This window comes from Balaenoptera physalus (genome assembly GCF_965194825.1).
Source record: "Balaenoptera physalus genome assembly, chromosome: 10".
Classification (NCBI taxonomy): domain Eukaryota; kingdom Metazoa; phylum Chordata; class Mammalia; order Artiodactyla; family Balaenopteridae; genus Balaenoptera; species Balaenoptera physalus.
The window spans coordinates 29053494-29066093 of record NC_138889.1 but is presented as its reverse complement, the minus strand read 5'-3'; the positions used below and the strand labels follow the sequence as shown (position 1 = coordinate 29066093).

The 12600-nt window shown below is 40.7% G+C and overlaps 1 protein-coding gene across 3 annotated transcripts in view; it reads left to right on the top strand.

Annotated features, from left to right (window-relative positions):
- The first annotated feature begins 1051 nt into the window (after positions 1-1051).
- The window catches only part of GUCY1A2 (guanylate cyclase 1 soluble subunit alpha 2), a 413705-nt gene continuing 402156 nt past the window's right edge, over positions 1052-12600 (top strand). For 2 of the 3 annotated variants that reach the window (XM_082409921.1, XM_082409923.1), the window contains exon 1: positions 2021-2310. In XM_082409921.1, the coding sequence (XP_082266047.1) occupies positions 2026-2310 (285 nt within the window). In that variant the 5' untranslated portion in view covers positions 2021-2025. Of the gene's footprint in view, positions 2311-12600 lie in introns of all 3 variants that reach the window. The other variant, XM_082409922.1, reaches the window with a different exon arrangement.

Genomic DNA, 12600 nt, shown 5'->3' with positions numbered 1-12600 from the left:
CAAATATTAACTATTATTATTATTTTTAAAAAGAGGCCTGAATTTCCTCTGCTAAGAGGAGAAACTATGCAGTTAGCAATTTACGCAGCGGGCTGAGAAAGAATATATATGTGTATTTGAAGGGGTGTATGTGAGTGATAATATACACTTTTCATATCTTTAACACCTATTTCAAATCTGAGATTAAGGCATATCTCTGAAGCAATTTGAGTGCATTTTCCCAAAATGTAAATGGAATCTTCAAACAGCATTTATATTTATTTGGGTCCTCATAAACAATTGGGAAGATTTAGAGTTAAAAGCCAGTTGGGGTTGTGGTACAGCAAACGTTTTTTGCTTTGTCTGTTAAATTTAAAATAAATACAATCCAGAAACCTATCTCCCTTTACCTTTAAAAGAAAAACTGATTTTGCTTCTGTATCTCTGAGGAGCTAAAGCGCTGAACTTTTCTTTCCGGAGAAGGGGTGGGGAGCCTTCTCATCTGCTTTGCTGCAGGGGTATCACAGCCAGGGACCCTTATTTGCCTCCATCTCAGTGTCAGAACAAATCCGAGGCTTTCCTGGAGCTAAAGCAAGCGCGGTGGGGACAGGCGCTAAGAGCGGCTGTTGGTTTGCCAAGAGGCAAGCTTTGGAATGAAGCAGTTCCACCGCAAACTTGCGAGGCTGTTCTTGGGCTTTGAAAAGCCTTTCTTCCACTCCCGTTAGCTTTCCGAGCAGCGTTTGTAGCCTAGTGCAAACAGATCGTATATTTGGTGCAAAGAGCCGGGAGAATGAAGGACAGGGGATCACTCCCCGGGTCCTAGGTAGTGGAGTCTGCAGAGGAACTGTCTCTGGGTCTGCAACGCCTGCAAACGCGGCTGCAGGTGGCAAGCGGAGCTGTCCAGCACCAGTGCAGAGGCGGCGGGAGCCAGGACCCCGGCGCGCCCAGCCCGGCTTATGTTCAGCAACAGGGCTCTCCCCTGAAGAGACGCTGTCCTCATTCACTGCCTTCAGGCTCTGGGCTCGCTACGAGCCCACGCAGCCTCGACCGAGGCGGAGAACACTCGTCCTCACAAGCTGCTCCAGAAGGACGGGTTCCCACATGTTGACCCTTCCTTTCCCTTGTAAGCGACTCCTCCGGAATGGGCGGACTGGAATGCTCGGCCTTTCCCCTTGGCCTCAGAAATTCCTAAATAAACTCGGAGGGAAAGGTCAATTATGGACCCTAAACCCCCACTTCAACGCTCTGAGGCTTCCCCGAGGTGGCTCCAGAGGGAGGTCTTCCGTCCCCAGCCCCGCGCCCCTCTCCCTTCCAGCGCCCACCAGGGCCAGTCTGCGCCTCAGCTGCCTCTTCCGCGGACGAGGGGTGGGGCATTTGGGTCTGGGGCCCTTTGGTCTGATCCATGTCAACGTGCGCTCCTCGGAGGAGGAGGGGACGGTGGGAGCTGGGGTGGCGCTCAGAGGACGGCGACGAAGTGTCCTTGCTGCTCCTGAAACGTGGCGACAAGCCAGGCAGACTCCCAATGAGTATGATGGCGACACATGATGCTGGCAGAGAGAGAGACCACGGAGGAGGGGGTGCTTAAAGGGAGAAGGAAGTAGGCGGGCAGCAATGGGAGAGAGGCGGGAGGAGAACGGCGGGAGGAGCTAGGGGAAGGGGGGCGAGATAGGCGCGCAGGCGGCAGAAGCCTTTGCCTCCGCGACTGTGCGGGCCGCAGCCTCCCCGCCCTGCGGCCCCCGGTCACACACTCGCAGCCTCCCCGCGAGCGGCAGACCGGCCACAGCGATGCGCCGAGGCGGGCGCTGAGGTGGCGTCGCGCTAGCAGCAGCAGAGGCGACAGCCACCGCCAAACGCGGGCCCCAGGGTGCCGCGGCGCCCCAAGTTCCCGCCATGAGCAGTCGGCTCTGGAGGCTCCGCGGCTCCGGGGACTCACTCCCAGCCGAGCACGGCAGCAGCGCCCAGGGGCCCCAACGCTCCTAACGCCGCCGCCGCCGCCAGCCGCGTTCCCCCCGCCGCCGCTTCGGCCGCCGCAGAGCCGCCAGCAGCATGTCTCGAAGGAAGATTTCGTCGGAGTCCTTCAGCTCCCTGGGCTCCGACTACCTGGAGACCAGCCCCGAGGAGGAGGGGGAGTGCCCCTTGTCTAGGCTCTGCTGGAACGGCAGCCGGAGCCCGCCCGGGCCGCCCGAGCCCAGCGCGGCGGCCGCCGCCGCCCCGACCCCGGCAGCCGCCGGCGCCACTGCTGCCACGGCTGGGGCCAGGAGAGCGCAGCGCCGGAGGCGGGTCAACCTGGACTCTCTGGGCGAGAGCATCAGCCGCCTGACGGCGCCCTCGGTGAGCGGGGAGAGGAAGGAGGGCCGCTGCGCAGGAGAGAGGAAGGGGATCGGGCAAGTTGGCGCCACGCTAGCCCGGGTGTGTGCGAAGAGCCCCACCGCTGGGGGGCGGCCGGGCCTTGCTCCTCTCGGCCTACGGTTCCCAAAGGCCAGGGCAAGACCCGCACCTTGGGCTCTGGTGAAGGGGGCACTGGAGTACGGGAAAGGAGGAAGACTTCACTCCTCCGGGGTCTCCTGATTCAGAGGTCTGTCTGCCCACCTCCAGCCTTGAACCCTCCTTCGTCGCGGTCACCCTGACGGCCCTAGGTCCTCCTTCATGCCCACCTGTTTTCCTTCCCCCAAACTTTCCCAGGCACTGTGTTCCGCAGTTCCCATTTCCATGTTTTTCATCTCTGGTCTCCAGTGTCCCAAAGGAACTCCTACTCCCTTCCAGGAAACTCTTCCTCTCTTTTCCCACACTCTCTTGCTCTTAGCATGACCTTCTCTGACATCTTTGAATTCTGCAGGCTAACTGCATTCTATGTTGCATTCCTTTCTTCAGATCTTTGGGAACTGGTTGTCAGATACTTTTTTGAGTTGTCTTCTGATGAAGAAACCTCTTATCTCTTGTTTTCTCACTACCTCATATACTTTTTTTCTTAGTCACTAGGCATTTATTGGCTCAACCTTCTTCTGTGAGTAACCCTAGTGTCTGGTTTTCTAAATCTCTCTGATAGTTCTTGCACCCCTACCTCATCCTTCACTCTCTTTTCCCTGGATTCTTTAGTGCTTTCTCCCTCATTTTTTCATGGTTTCCTTTTATTAGGCCCTTCATAAATATCTGTTGAATGAATAAATGCCTTCCTAGCTCTCTCTAAACTTGTGCTCATTTAGGGGTGTCTGTTTCAGCAGTTCCAGGTGTACTCTAGACTCCCCCTGGTTCTAGGCATCTTTCCAGAGCACTTCTGCCTCATTCCTGCTCAGGCATTTCAGCTACTCTTGACTTTTACTCTTTGCAGTAATGCCAGACCTCTGTTTCTGTCTTTGACTGTATAAGCTCTGTTTTGAAGGAATTCACTCCATTGCACACAGAATCCTAGAGAGACTCAGTGTCAAACCACCATCCACCTTTTATTCTCACCTTGATTGGTTACAAAGACTTCAACTACTGACAGCACTTTTACCTATCCATCTCTGAGACTTTTACTTCTTTAAAGTTTCCAAAATGAATCGGAACATTGATCTTGTTTGCCTACTCTTGAGTCTCCCTTTTGAAAGTACTCTTATAGTTTATGGTAGGACGGACCTGAGAAAGAATGGGATCCAGAGAGACTGGGAACTTGTACCAGGCAATCCTACAAATATCCTGTGGCCATTGCATTAATAGAGTATGACCTTTTAGCAATGAAACTACTCTTCTGTCATCTTCCTTTTTTTGTGCATTTCCTCTTCAATTTACCTTTAGCCACTTCTTTCATTGATAACCTAGGAAACAAAACTCAGAATGGGTTAGCTACTGTTTGCTATTCTTAATGCAAATATTTACCAGGAAGCATAATCTTAGGAACTATTTGATGTTGCAAATTGTTGAACATAAGCCTTTATAAAAGGAGTCCAGTAATCCTGTGCATCTGTAGTTTTATGTCAGTACCCAAAGCAACGTTTGTGCAATATACTAATTCTTCAGTACAACAGATTCATATCTAATATGATGATTTTACTAAAGATAATTATTAGTTTTTTGTGGGAATTGTTTTTATAATCCTGGAGTTTTCTTTTTGCCTAAGAATCAGAATTTACAAATTTCTAAAAAGTTGTGGCACTGCCTCTAGCAATGCCACTTTAACATAAGACTATTCTCAGCAACTTATGTGAGAAGTAGATAAAATAAACTGAACTCAAGTATTTACTGCCAAAATAAGAGGTAGGAAATAGTTTCTGATTTTTACCTTTTATAAAGGTAAACTTTGAATGACTCTGACTCTTTGCTGGATAAAAAGCATGTAATCAGATAATGGTGTTCAGGATAAGAAGTTTGAAATTGAAAATAATTGCAATAATCAAAAATATGCAACAGCTGTATGTACTTTCCATGCTATAATTCTTTTCTATTTTGTTTCTTTTTTTAAATTTTATTTATTTATTTGGTTGCGCCAGGTCTTAGTTGCAGCAGGCAGCCTCCTTAGTTGCGGCTCCCCGGCTCCTTAGTTGTGGCATGCAAACTCTCAGTTGTGGCATGAATGTGGGATCTAGTTCCCTGACCAGGGATTGAACCCAGGCCCCCTACATTGGGAACACGGAGTCTCATCCACTGCACCACCAGGGAAATCCTCTTTTCTATTTTGAAAAAGGTCTTTCAGCTGTTATGCTGAAAACATACATGTGAATATAGTGTAAACAATTCCAACTTCATAAGGCATGTATAAACAAATTCTCATTGGCTAACCATCATGTCACCAATAGAATTGGTAACACAAAGAAAACAGAGAGTATGTTTCAAAGCAGCGGCTTATTTCTGTGTTCTCCACCCCCATTTTCTTTTGTTTGGCAAGCTAGAACACTGCTTCAAAAAGTTCCAGTAGATTCGTTCTGCTACATTGTCAGCATTCTAAACTTCTCTGAAACACTTATGTGCTATCTAATGTCCTTTCATTAGAGCTAAACAACTTAAAACAAACAAACAAAACCCCAAAAACCTCTGAGAACAGCCATTAACAGAGCATTCTTAGATGGAAATTTCTAGTTGTTTTGAGTGTTGCAAACCTACTTGCATTGCTGTGGAAGCTCCTGTGTTCTTAGTGCTCTCATCGTGGAATATTGTCTCAATCACTGGAGATTTATTTGTTTTTTATTCAGGATAAGTTGCAAGTAGGGAAATGGAAGTGAATTTAATAAATACTAGGATATTGCCAAGTAATTCAGCTAGTAATTTGATCAATGGAATATTCAAACTCCGTTTTTTGATATTTTAAGAGTTACTTTTAGGTGCATTGATGTTGGCTATAAAGATTATAATACTTTCATACTATTTTAATAATAAAAGTAAATTGAATTCATAAAATTGAAAAAATTCTGGAATTCAGGGTACCACGTTCTCATTCATTGTGCCTTGGACAACTAAATACTTGTATATCACTGCGCATATTACTTTTATTGTCTAAGATCCTACTCATCTGTAAGTTATTATTTTTAGGGTCCCTTCCTGTTCTGACAGTCTACGAAGACATATTGTATTGTCAAGCTTTCAATAAACTGTCACAATGGCATATGAAATAAAAAGCAAGGACATATTACTATGAGTTTTAAAACTGAGGAAAGTAAATTACTTTCTTAAGTAGGGGCATCAAAGTACTATTTATTCCACCTAGTTGTTAAAAAATATTTGAGGATCTGCAATGTGGCAAGTATTGTGCAAAGCACTGGTGATACAAATGCCAAACAAAACTTTCCCGTTTTTTGACCTCATGGAACTTCTTTAATTATAGACTTTATTCTAAGGAAACTGTATTGAGGTAAAATATAAGAACTCCAATTGTTGAAGAGATGTCTAGGGGAAGTTTTATTTATCATCCACTTTGGTTAGTTTTGTTCACTATGAATCTCTGAGGTGCAACCGTAAAAATAAAAATAACCCTAAAAACCTGGCTGAAGATGCATATATCACTTATTACATTGTTTATTTTGAAATAATTTACTTGGGAACACATATGGAAAAACAGTTGGAGATTTTACATCAAGGGTGAATTTAGGGTCTCATTTATTTCCATTTTATGTCTATAAATGAGAGTTGCTTAGACTCCTCTCATTTTGACATTGGTTTTGGGTTTGCTAATGTCAGCCTGTCAGTGGAGATATTCTAGGACACCAACCCAGGGGCAAGGCTTTCCTAGGTTTCTTGTCAGAGAACTACTAGCTGTTACAACATTACAGATGGCTTTGAAGACCTCAGAAGCTATAGAGAGCAGAATGGCAGGAAGAAAAGTAACAGAACTGGAAGGATGGCATATAAAGGAAGGAAAGCTACTTACATAGGGAATAGTCCAAGAAACAAAGAACAGTGAGGAAAGACAAAGGAAGGGAAGCTTGAATTCAAGTAGCAAAAATCCAAAAACTGTTTCATTATTTTTGGAAAAGAAATTATATTGATACATGCCTATGAAAAAGTGAAAGGACATAAAAAATACATATTTAGCCTCTCCTAGTATTAAATAAAATGAACTTTCTGATGTGTAAAACCTTAAATAAAACCTTAGAAATTGTGAGTGTAACTAACATGTAAATAATGAAAAATATATAAAATATAGTTTTGAGGTTAGATATTTGATAAATTTATGTGTTTTAATTGAAGTTTTAAAAATTTGGGGCTCAATATGGGTAATAAAGTTCTTAGCAATAGATTCATTAAAATTAGAAATCAAACAAAATGTATTCTAGTAGTTCAGTGTTTTCACTTTTGTAGAAATTAGATACTATAATCTGAAATCAGAATTTAATGGCCATCTATTGCTTTTTTCTAACTCATCCCTAGTCATCAGAAACAACACAGCAGAACTGAAAGAACAAAGATTTGAAGTTTGACAGAAAAATTGAATAACTCCCTGCTGAGCCCCTTGATATATGTAAGGCCCTGGGAAAGCCAACTCCTTCCTCCTCAGAGCCTTAGTTTTCTATTTTGTGAAGTAGGAATAATGACTACCTTATAATTTGTAGTGAAAGAGGAGCAATATTCCTTGTAAAATTTCTTGAACTCAGTAAATGATAGTTTCAAGTTGAGATCCATTAACTTCAATCAAATTTGAATGCCTTCAAATGATCTAAAATATTTCATTTTTTCTCAATAATTTACTTGCTAGTAACCTTATTAAAAGAGTTCATAGGTTAACTGATGTCATGTACCTAAAAAAAATTGATAAGGAGTTAATTTTGTTGGCATCATCCAGTCAATCCATTAAAAAAATTAAAACTGGACTCCCTTTTTGGCTCCCTGGCTATGCCTCATGTGTGTACACAAGTATACGTAATCATTGTAGATTCAAACATTTCTATCAAACTGCTATTATGTGGCAGTATGAGTACCACAACTATAAATTCTATAAAAATACTAGAACATATATATTTGGTAGAATATGGGTATTTCACAACAAATTACTTTTAAATTAGGAAAAAAATTAGGTGAAAGAGAAACTGCTTATTTCACTTGCCTGAGAATTTCAAGAGCTCCCCATCCATTGTGTTCAAACTAATCTGTACAAGTGTTCAAAGGTTTATGCTGTGAGATGCAAGAATTATCCAGCTAATGACTTCTGCATTTTGTGTATTGCACTCTATTCTTGCTTGGCTACAAGCTCAATTGTTAGCCCTTCATTTTAAAGATAAATTTTGACTATGGGAAATGACATCAGTGATTATTAGTCTGTAGGTAGAGGTGATGTGATTATATATTCCTTTTTAGTATATAATTTATCTACCTTGAAGTTTTCTGAGATGTGTGGGAAGAGTACCTGAGTGCTATTATGTGTTTTTCCCTTCTATATCATCATTGCTGTTTTCATTCACTTTTGTTTTATCTTGTTGCCTCTATCATAGGGAGCTGAAGGTAAAAGTTTACAAACTTACATGTTTTATTGAATATGATAGTAAAATAAGTGGGTGATCTCTAGATATAGACATTGGTAACTGTGAATTTCACACACATCTAGGAAGAAAAAAAATTAAGTGGCATAAGTAGGGAGAATGTTTACAAGGGCTGACTAGGTTTTCTTTTGCAGGCCCTTATTTGATGCATGAACCAGTGATTAGGTCAAAATTCAAAGTTCCTCTGTTTAATTTCTTACTCTAATCTTGATACTCTTATGTTTATCTTGTATTTAGCATGGTACCTGATACTCAGTGGATTTTCAATAAAATGCTCAGAATAAATGAATGGATGTTCTTATTTAATTATCCAATTATATTATTTCTTTTTTTGTTTGATTTTTTTTCTGTGTTATATTTGGTTCAAATAAAATATTTAGATTTCGTACCCAACCTGTAAGAGATACTTTCAAGTATGCAAACCTGTTTGAATTTTACTTACACCTGCCATCTGAAGCAAAACTTCAGAATGAAGTTGTGTTAAAAAGAGAGCAGATGGAAAAGTATTCTTCTACTGGAACTCCTTGAGTGGCCTATTTATATTTTAAGAGGTTAGGTAAATGTAACAACTCTCCTCCCATCTCCAGTATAAGTCTGCTTATATTTTCTGTCCAGTTCTCTCTCAGGTGAGAAATGTTTGTCTGCAAGTGGGCTACTGTCACCAAAAATGCACTGCTGGGAGATGGAATGAAAAAATCTTGCTCCTCAACTATCACTTCAGGACAGGATCTGAATATCTAGAATTATGAGCATCTCATAAAGTTGAAAATTCCAGCTTAGAGTAATTTAGGAAGTAGGGGAGCTGGAAGTCTCTTTGAAGGCTGGAGATTTGTTGCGGCTGTTGTGGGGAACTGAGAAAGAGTGAACATTCTTATAAATAGAACATTGAGAAATCACTTCCTGTACAGGCTTTATTTGAGGCATATTAAACAGTTCTTCATCTGAGCTAGTGGTTATCAAACTTCAGTGAACATAAGAAATACCTAAAGGAAATCATTAGAATGTAGGTTCCTAACATAGTTCACTGTGCTATACAGTAGGACCTTGTTATTTATCCATTCTATATATAGTAGTTTGCATCTGCTAACCCCAAACTCCCCCTCCATCCCTCCCTCTCCCTCCCTCCTCCTTGGTAACCACATGTCTGTTCTCTATGTCTGTGAGTCAGCTTCTGTTTTGTAGATAAGTTCCTTTGTGTCATATTTTAGATTCCACATATAAGTGATATCATATGGTATTTGTCTTTCTCTTTCTGACTTACTTCACTTAGTATGATAATCTCTAGGTCCATCCATGTTGCTGCAAATGACACTATTTCATTCCTTTTTATGGCTGAGTAGTATTTCATTGTATATATGTACCACATCTTCTTTATCTGTTCATCTGCTGATGGACAGTTAGATTGTTTCCATGTCCTGGCTATTGTGAATAGTGCTGCTGTGAACATAAGGGTGCATGTATCTTTTTGAATTATAGTTTTTTTTTTTTTTAATTATAGTTTTGTCTGGGTATATGCCTGGGAGTGGGAATGCTGGATCATATGGCAACTCTATTTTTAGTTTTTTGAAGAAACTCCATAGTGTTTTCCATAGTGGCTGCACCAACTTACATTCCTACCAACAGTGTAGGAAGGTTGCCTTTTCTCCACACCCTCTCCAGCATTTGTTATTTGTAGACATTTTTAATGATGGCCATTCTGACTGGTGTGAGGTGTTATCTCATTGGAGTTCTGATTTGCATTTCTCTAATAAATAGCGATGTTGAGCATCTTTTCATGTGCCTGTTGGTCATCTGTATGTCTTCTTTGGAGAAATGACTGTTTAGGTCTTCTGCCCATTTTTTGATTGGGTTATTTGTTTTTTTAGTTGTTGAGTTGTATGAGCTGTTATGCCTCCAGCTTTGTTTTTTTTTCCTCAGGATTGCTTTGACAATGCTGGGTCTTTTATGGTTCCATACAAATTTTAGGATTATTTGTTCTAGTTCTGTACAGAATGTCATGGGTAATTTGATAAGGATCACATTAAATCTGTAGATTGCTTTGGATAGTATGACCATTTTAATAATAGTAATTCTTCTAATCCAAGAGCATCCAAGAGCATATCTTTCCATTTCTTCGAATCATCTTCAGTTTCCTTTATTAATGTTTTATAGTTCTCAGCAAGTCTTTCACCTCCTTGATCAGGTTTATTCCTAAGTATATGATTTTTTGCATGCAAGTCTTAAAAAATATACATTTTTTTACATTCCTTTTCCAATATTTCATTGTTAGTGTAAAGGAATGCAGCCGATTTCTGTATGTTAATCTTGTATCCTGCTACCTTGCTGAATTCATTTGTCAGTTCTAGTAGTGTTTGTGTGGAGTCTTTATGGTTTTCTATATAGCGTATCATGTCATCTGCATATAATGACAATTTTACCTCTTCCCTTCAAATTTGGATACATTTTATTCCTTTTCCCTGTCTGATTGCTCTGTCTAGGACTTCCACTATGTTGAATAGAAGTGGTGAGAGTGTCATCCTTGTTTTGTTCCAGAATTTAGCAGGAAGGCTTCCAGCTTTTCAATGTTGAGTATTATTTTAGCTGTGGGTTTGTCATATGTGGTTTTATTATGCTGAGATATGTTCCCTCTGTACCCACTTTGGTGAGAGTTTTTATCATGAATAGATGTTGAATTTTATCAAATGCTTTTTCTGTATCTATTGAGATGGTCATGTGGTTTTTGTATTTTCTTTTGTTGATGTGGTATATCACATTAACTGATTTGTGTATGTTGAACCAACCTTGTGAACCTGGGATGAATCCAACTTGGTCGTGGTGTATGGTCGTTTATATGTCATTTGATTTGGGTTGCTAATATTTTTTGAGAATTTTTTCATCTATACTCATCAAAGATATTGGCCTGTAATTTTCTTTTTTGGTAGTGTCTTTGTCTGGTTTTGGTATCAGGGTGATGGTGGCTTCATAGAATGTCTTTGGGAGTGTTCCCTCCTCTTCAATGTTTTGGAAGAGTTTGAGAAGGATTGGTATAAGTTCTTCTTTGTGTGTTTCATAGAATTCACCTGTGAAGCCATCTGGTCCTGAACTTTTGTTTACAGGGAGTTTTTTAAATTATTATTATTACAGATTCTATTTCACGTCTAGTGATTGGTCTGTTCAAATTATCTATTTCTTCTTGATTCAATTTTGTTGGGCTGTATATTTCTAGAAACTTTTCCATTTCTTCTAGGTGTTCAAATTTGTTGGCATATAATTGTTCATAGTATTCTCTTATGGTTTTTTGTATTTCTGTGGTATTGTTTGTTATTTCTCCTTTTTCATTTCTTATTTTGTTTATTTGGGTCCTCTCTCTTTTCTTCTTGGTCAGTCTGGCCAGAGGTTTGTCATTTTTGTTTATACTTTCAAAGAACCAGGTCTTGGTTTTATTGATTTTTTCCTATTGTTTTTTTAATCTCCATTTTATTTATTTCCTCTCTGATCTTTATTATTTCCTTTCTTCTGCTGACTTTAGGCTTTGTTTGTTCTTTTTTTTTTGAATTCTTTAAGGTGGTAAGTTATGTTGTTTATTTGAGATTTTTCTTGTTTTTTGAGGAAGGACTGTATTGCTATGAACTTCCCTGTAAGAATTACTTTTGCTGCATCCCATAGATTTTTGTATGGTTGTGTTCAGAGGGTCTAGTTTAATAACTCTAGGAAGAGGCCTGGACTCTGTATTTTTTTTTTTTTTTTTTTTTAAATGTATACGGTATATGGAGGTCAACCATTCTATCTTGGTTTGTGTGTTTTTATTTATTTATTTATTTTTATTTTTTAATTAATTTATTTATTGCTGTGTTGGGTCTTCGTTTCTGTGCGAGGGCTTTCTCCAGTTGCGGCGTGCGGGGGCCACTCTTCATCGCGGTGCGCGGGCCTCTCACTATCGCGGCCTCTCTTGTGGCGGAGCACAGGCTCCAGACGCGCATGCTCAGTAGCTGTGGTTCACGGGCCTAGCCGCTCCGCAGCATGTGGGATCGTCCCGGACCGGGGCACGAACCCGTGTCCCCTGCATTGGCAGACGGATTCTCAACCACTGCGCCACCAGGGAAGCCCTGGACTCTGTATTTTAAACAAAAATCCAAGTGATTGCTAGGCCCACCAAAGTTGTGCTTAAAGGTTACTGAATTCCATACCTCCAGGATCATTGATCTAGGCTCAGTGAGCGCTGTAGACTCATTTTTTGGGTAGAATGATCCTGGAAGTGGCTCCTTTGGAATGATTGTATCCCAGGCAATTATTGTCTTAATAGGAACAGAATAGAGGAGGTGTCTTGGAGACACACTTTATTGCTGTATCCTTCGTGTTCAAAATAATTTTGTTAGCTCTGTGTTGGAAAATATTTGAGGTTTAACCATTTGTAGTTTTAATTATTTGTGGACTCTTCCCATTTTTCCTGAGGATTCTCCCCTAAGTTTATGTTTAGTAGGTCACAAGTCATTGCTGTATGTTTCCTGTGGCCTCTTTACTCAAAATAAAGAAACAGCTATTCAAAAATGTTGGGTCTGATAGAGAAGGGAGAAGAAGGGCTGTTGTGATGGTCAATCTGACATTATTATCCATATCTGTGTTTTTTAGAGCAAGATTGACATGACATTTCACAAATGTGCCGTCAAGTGGTTCATTTTGAAGCAATGACTTGTTCACG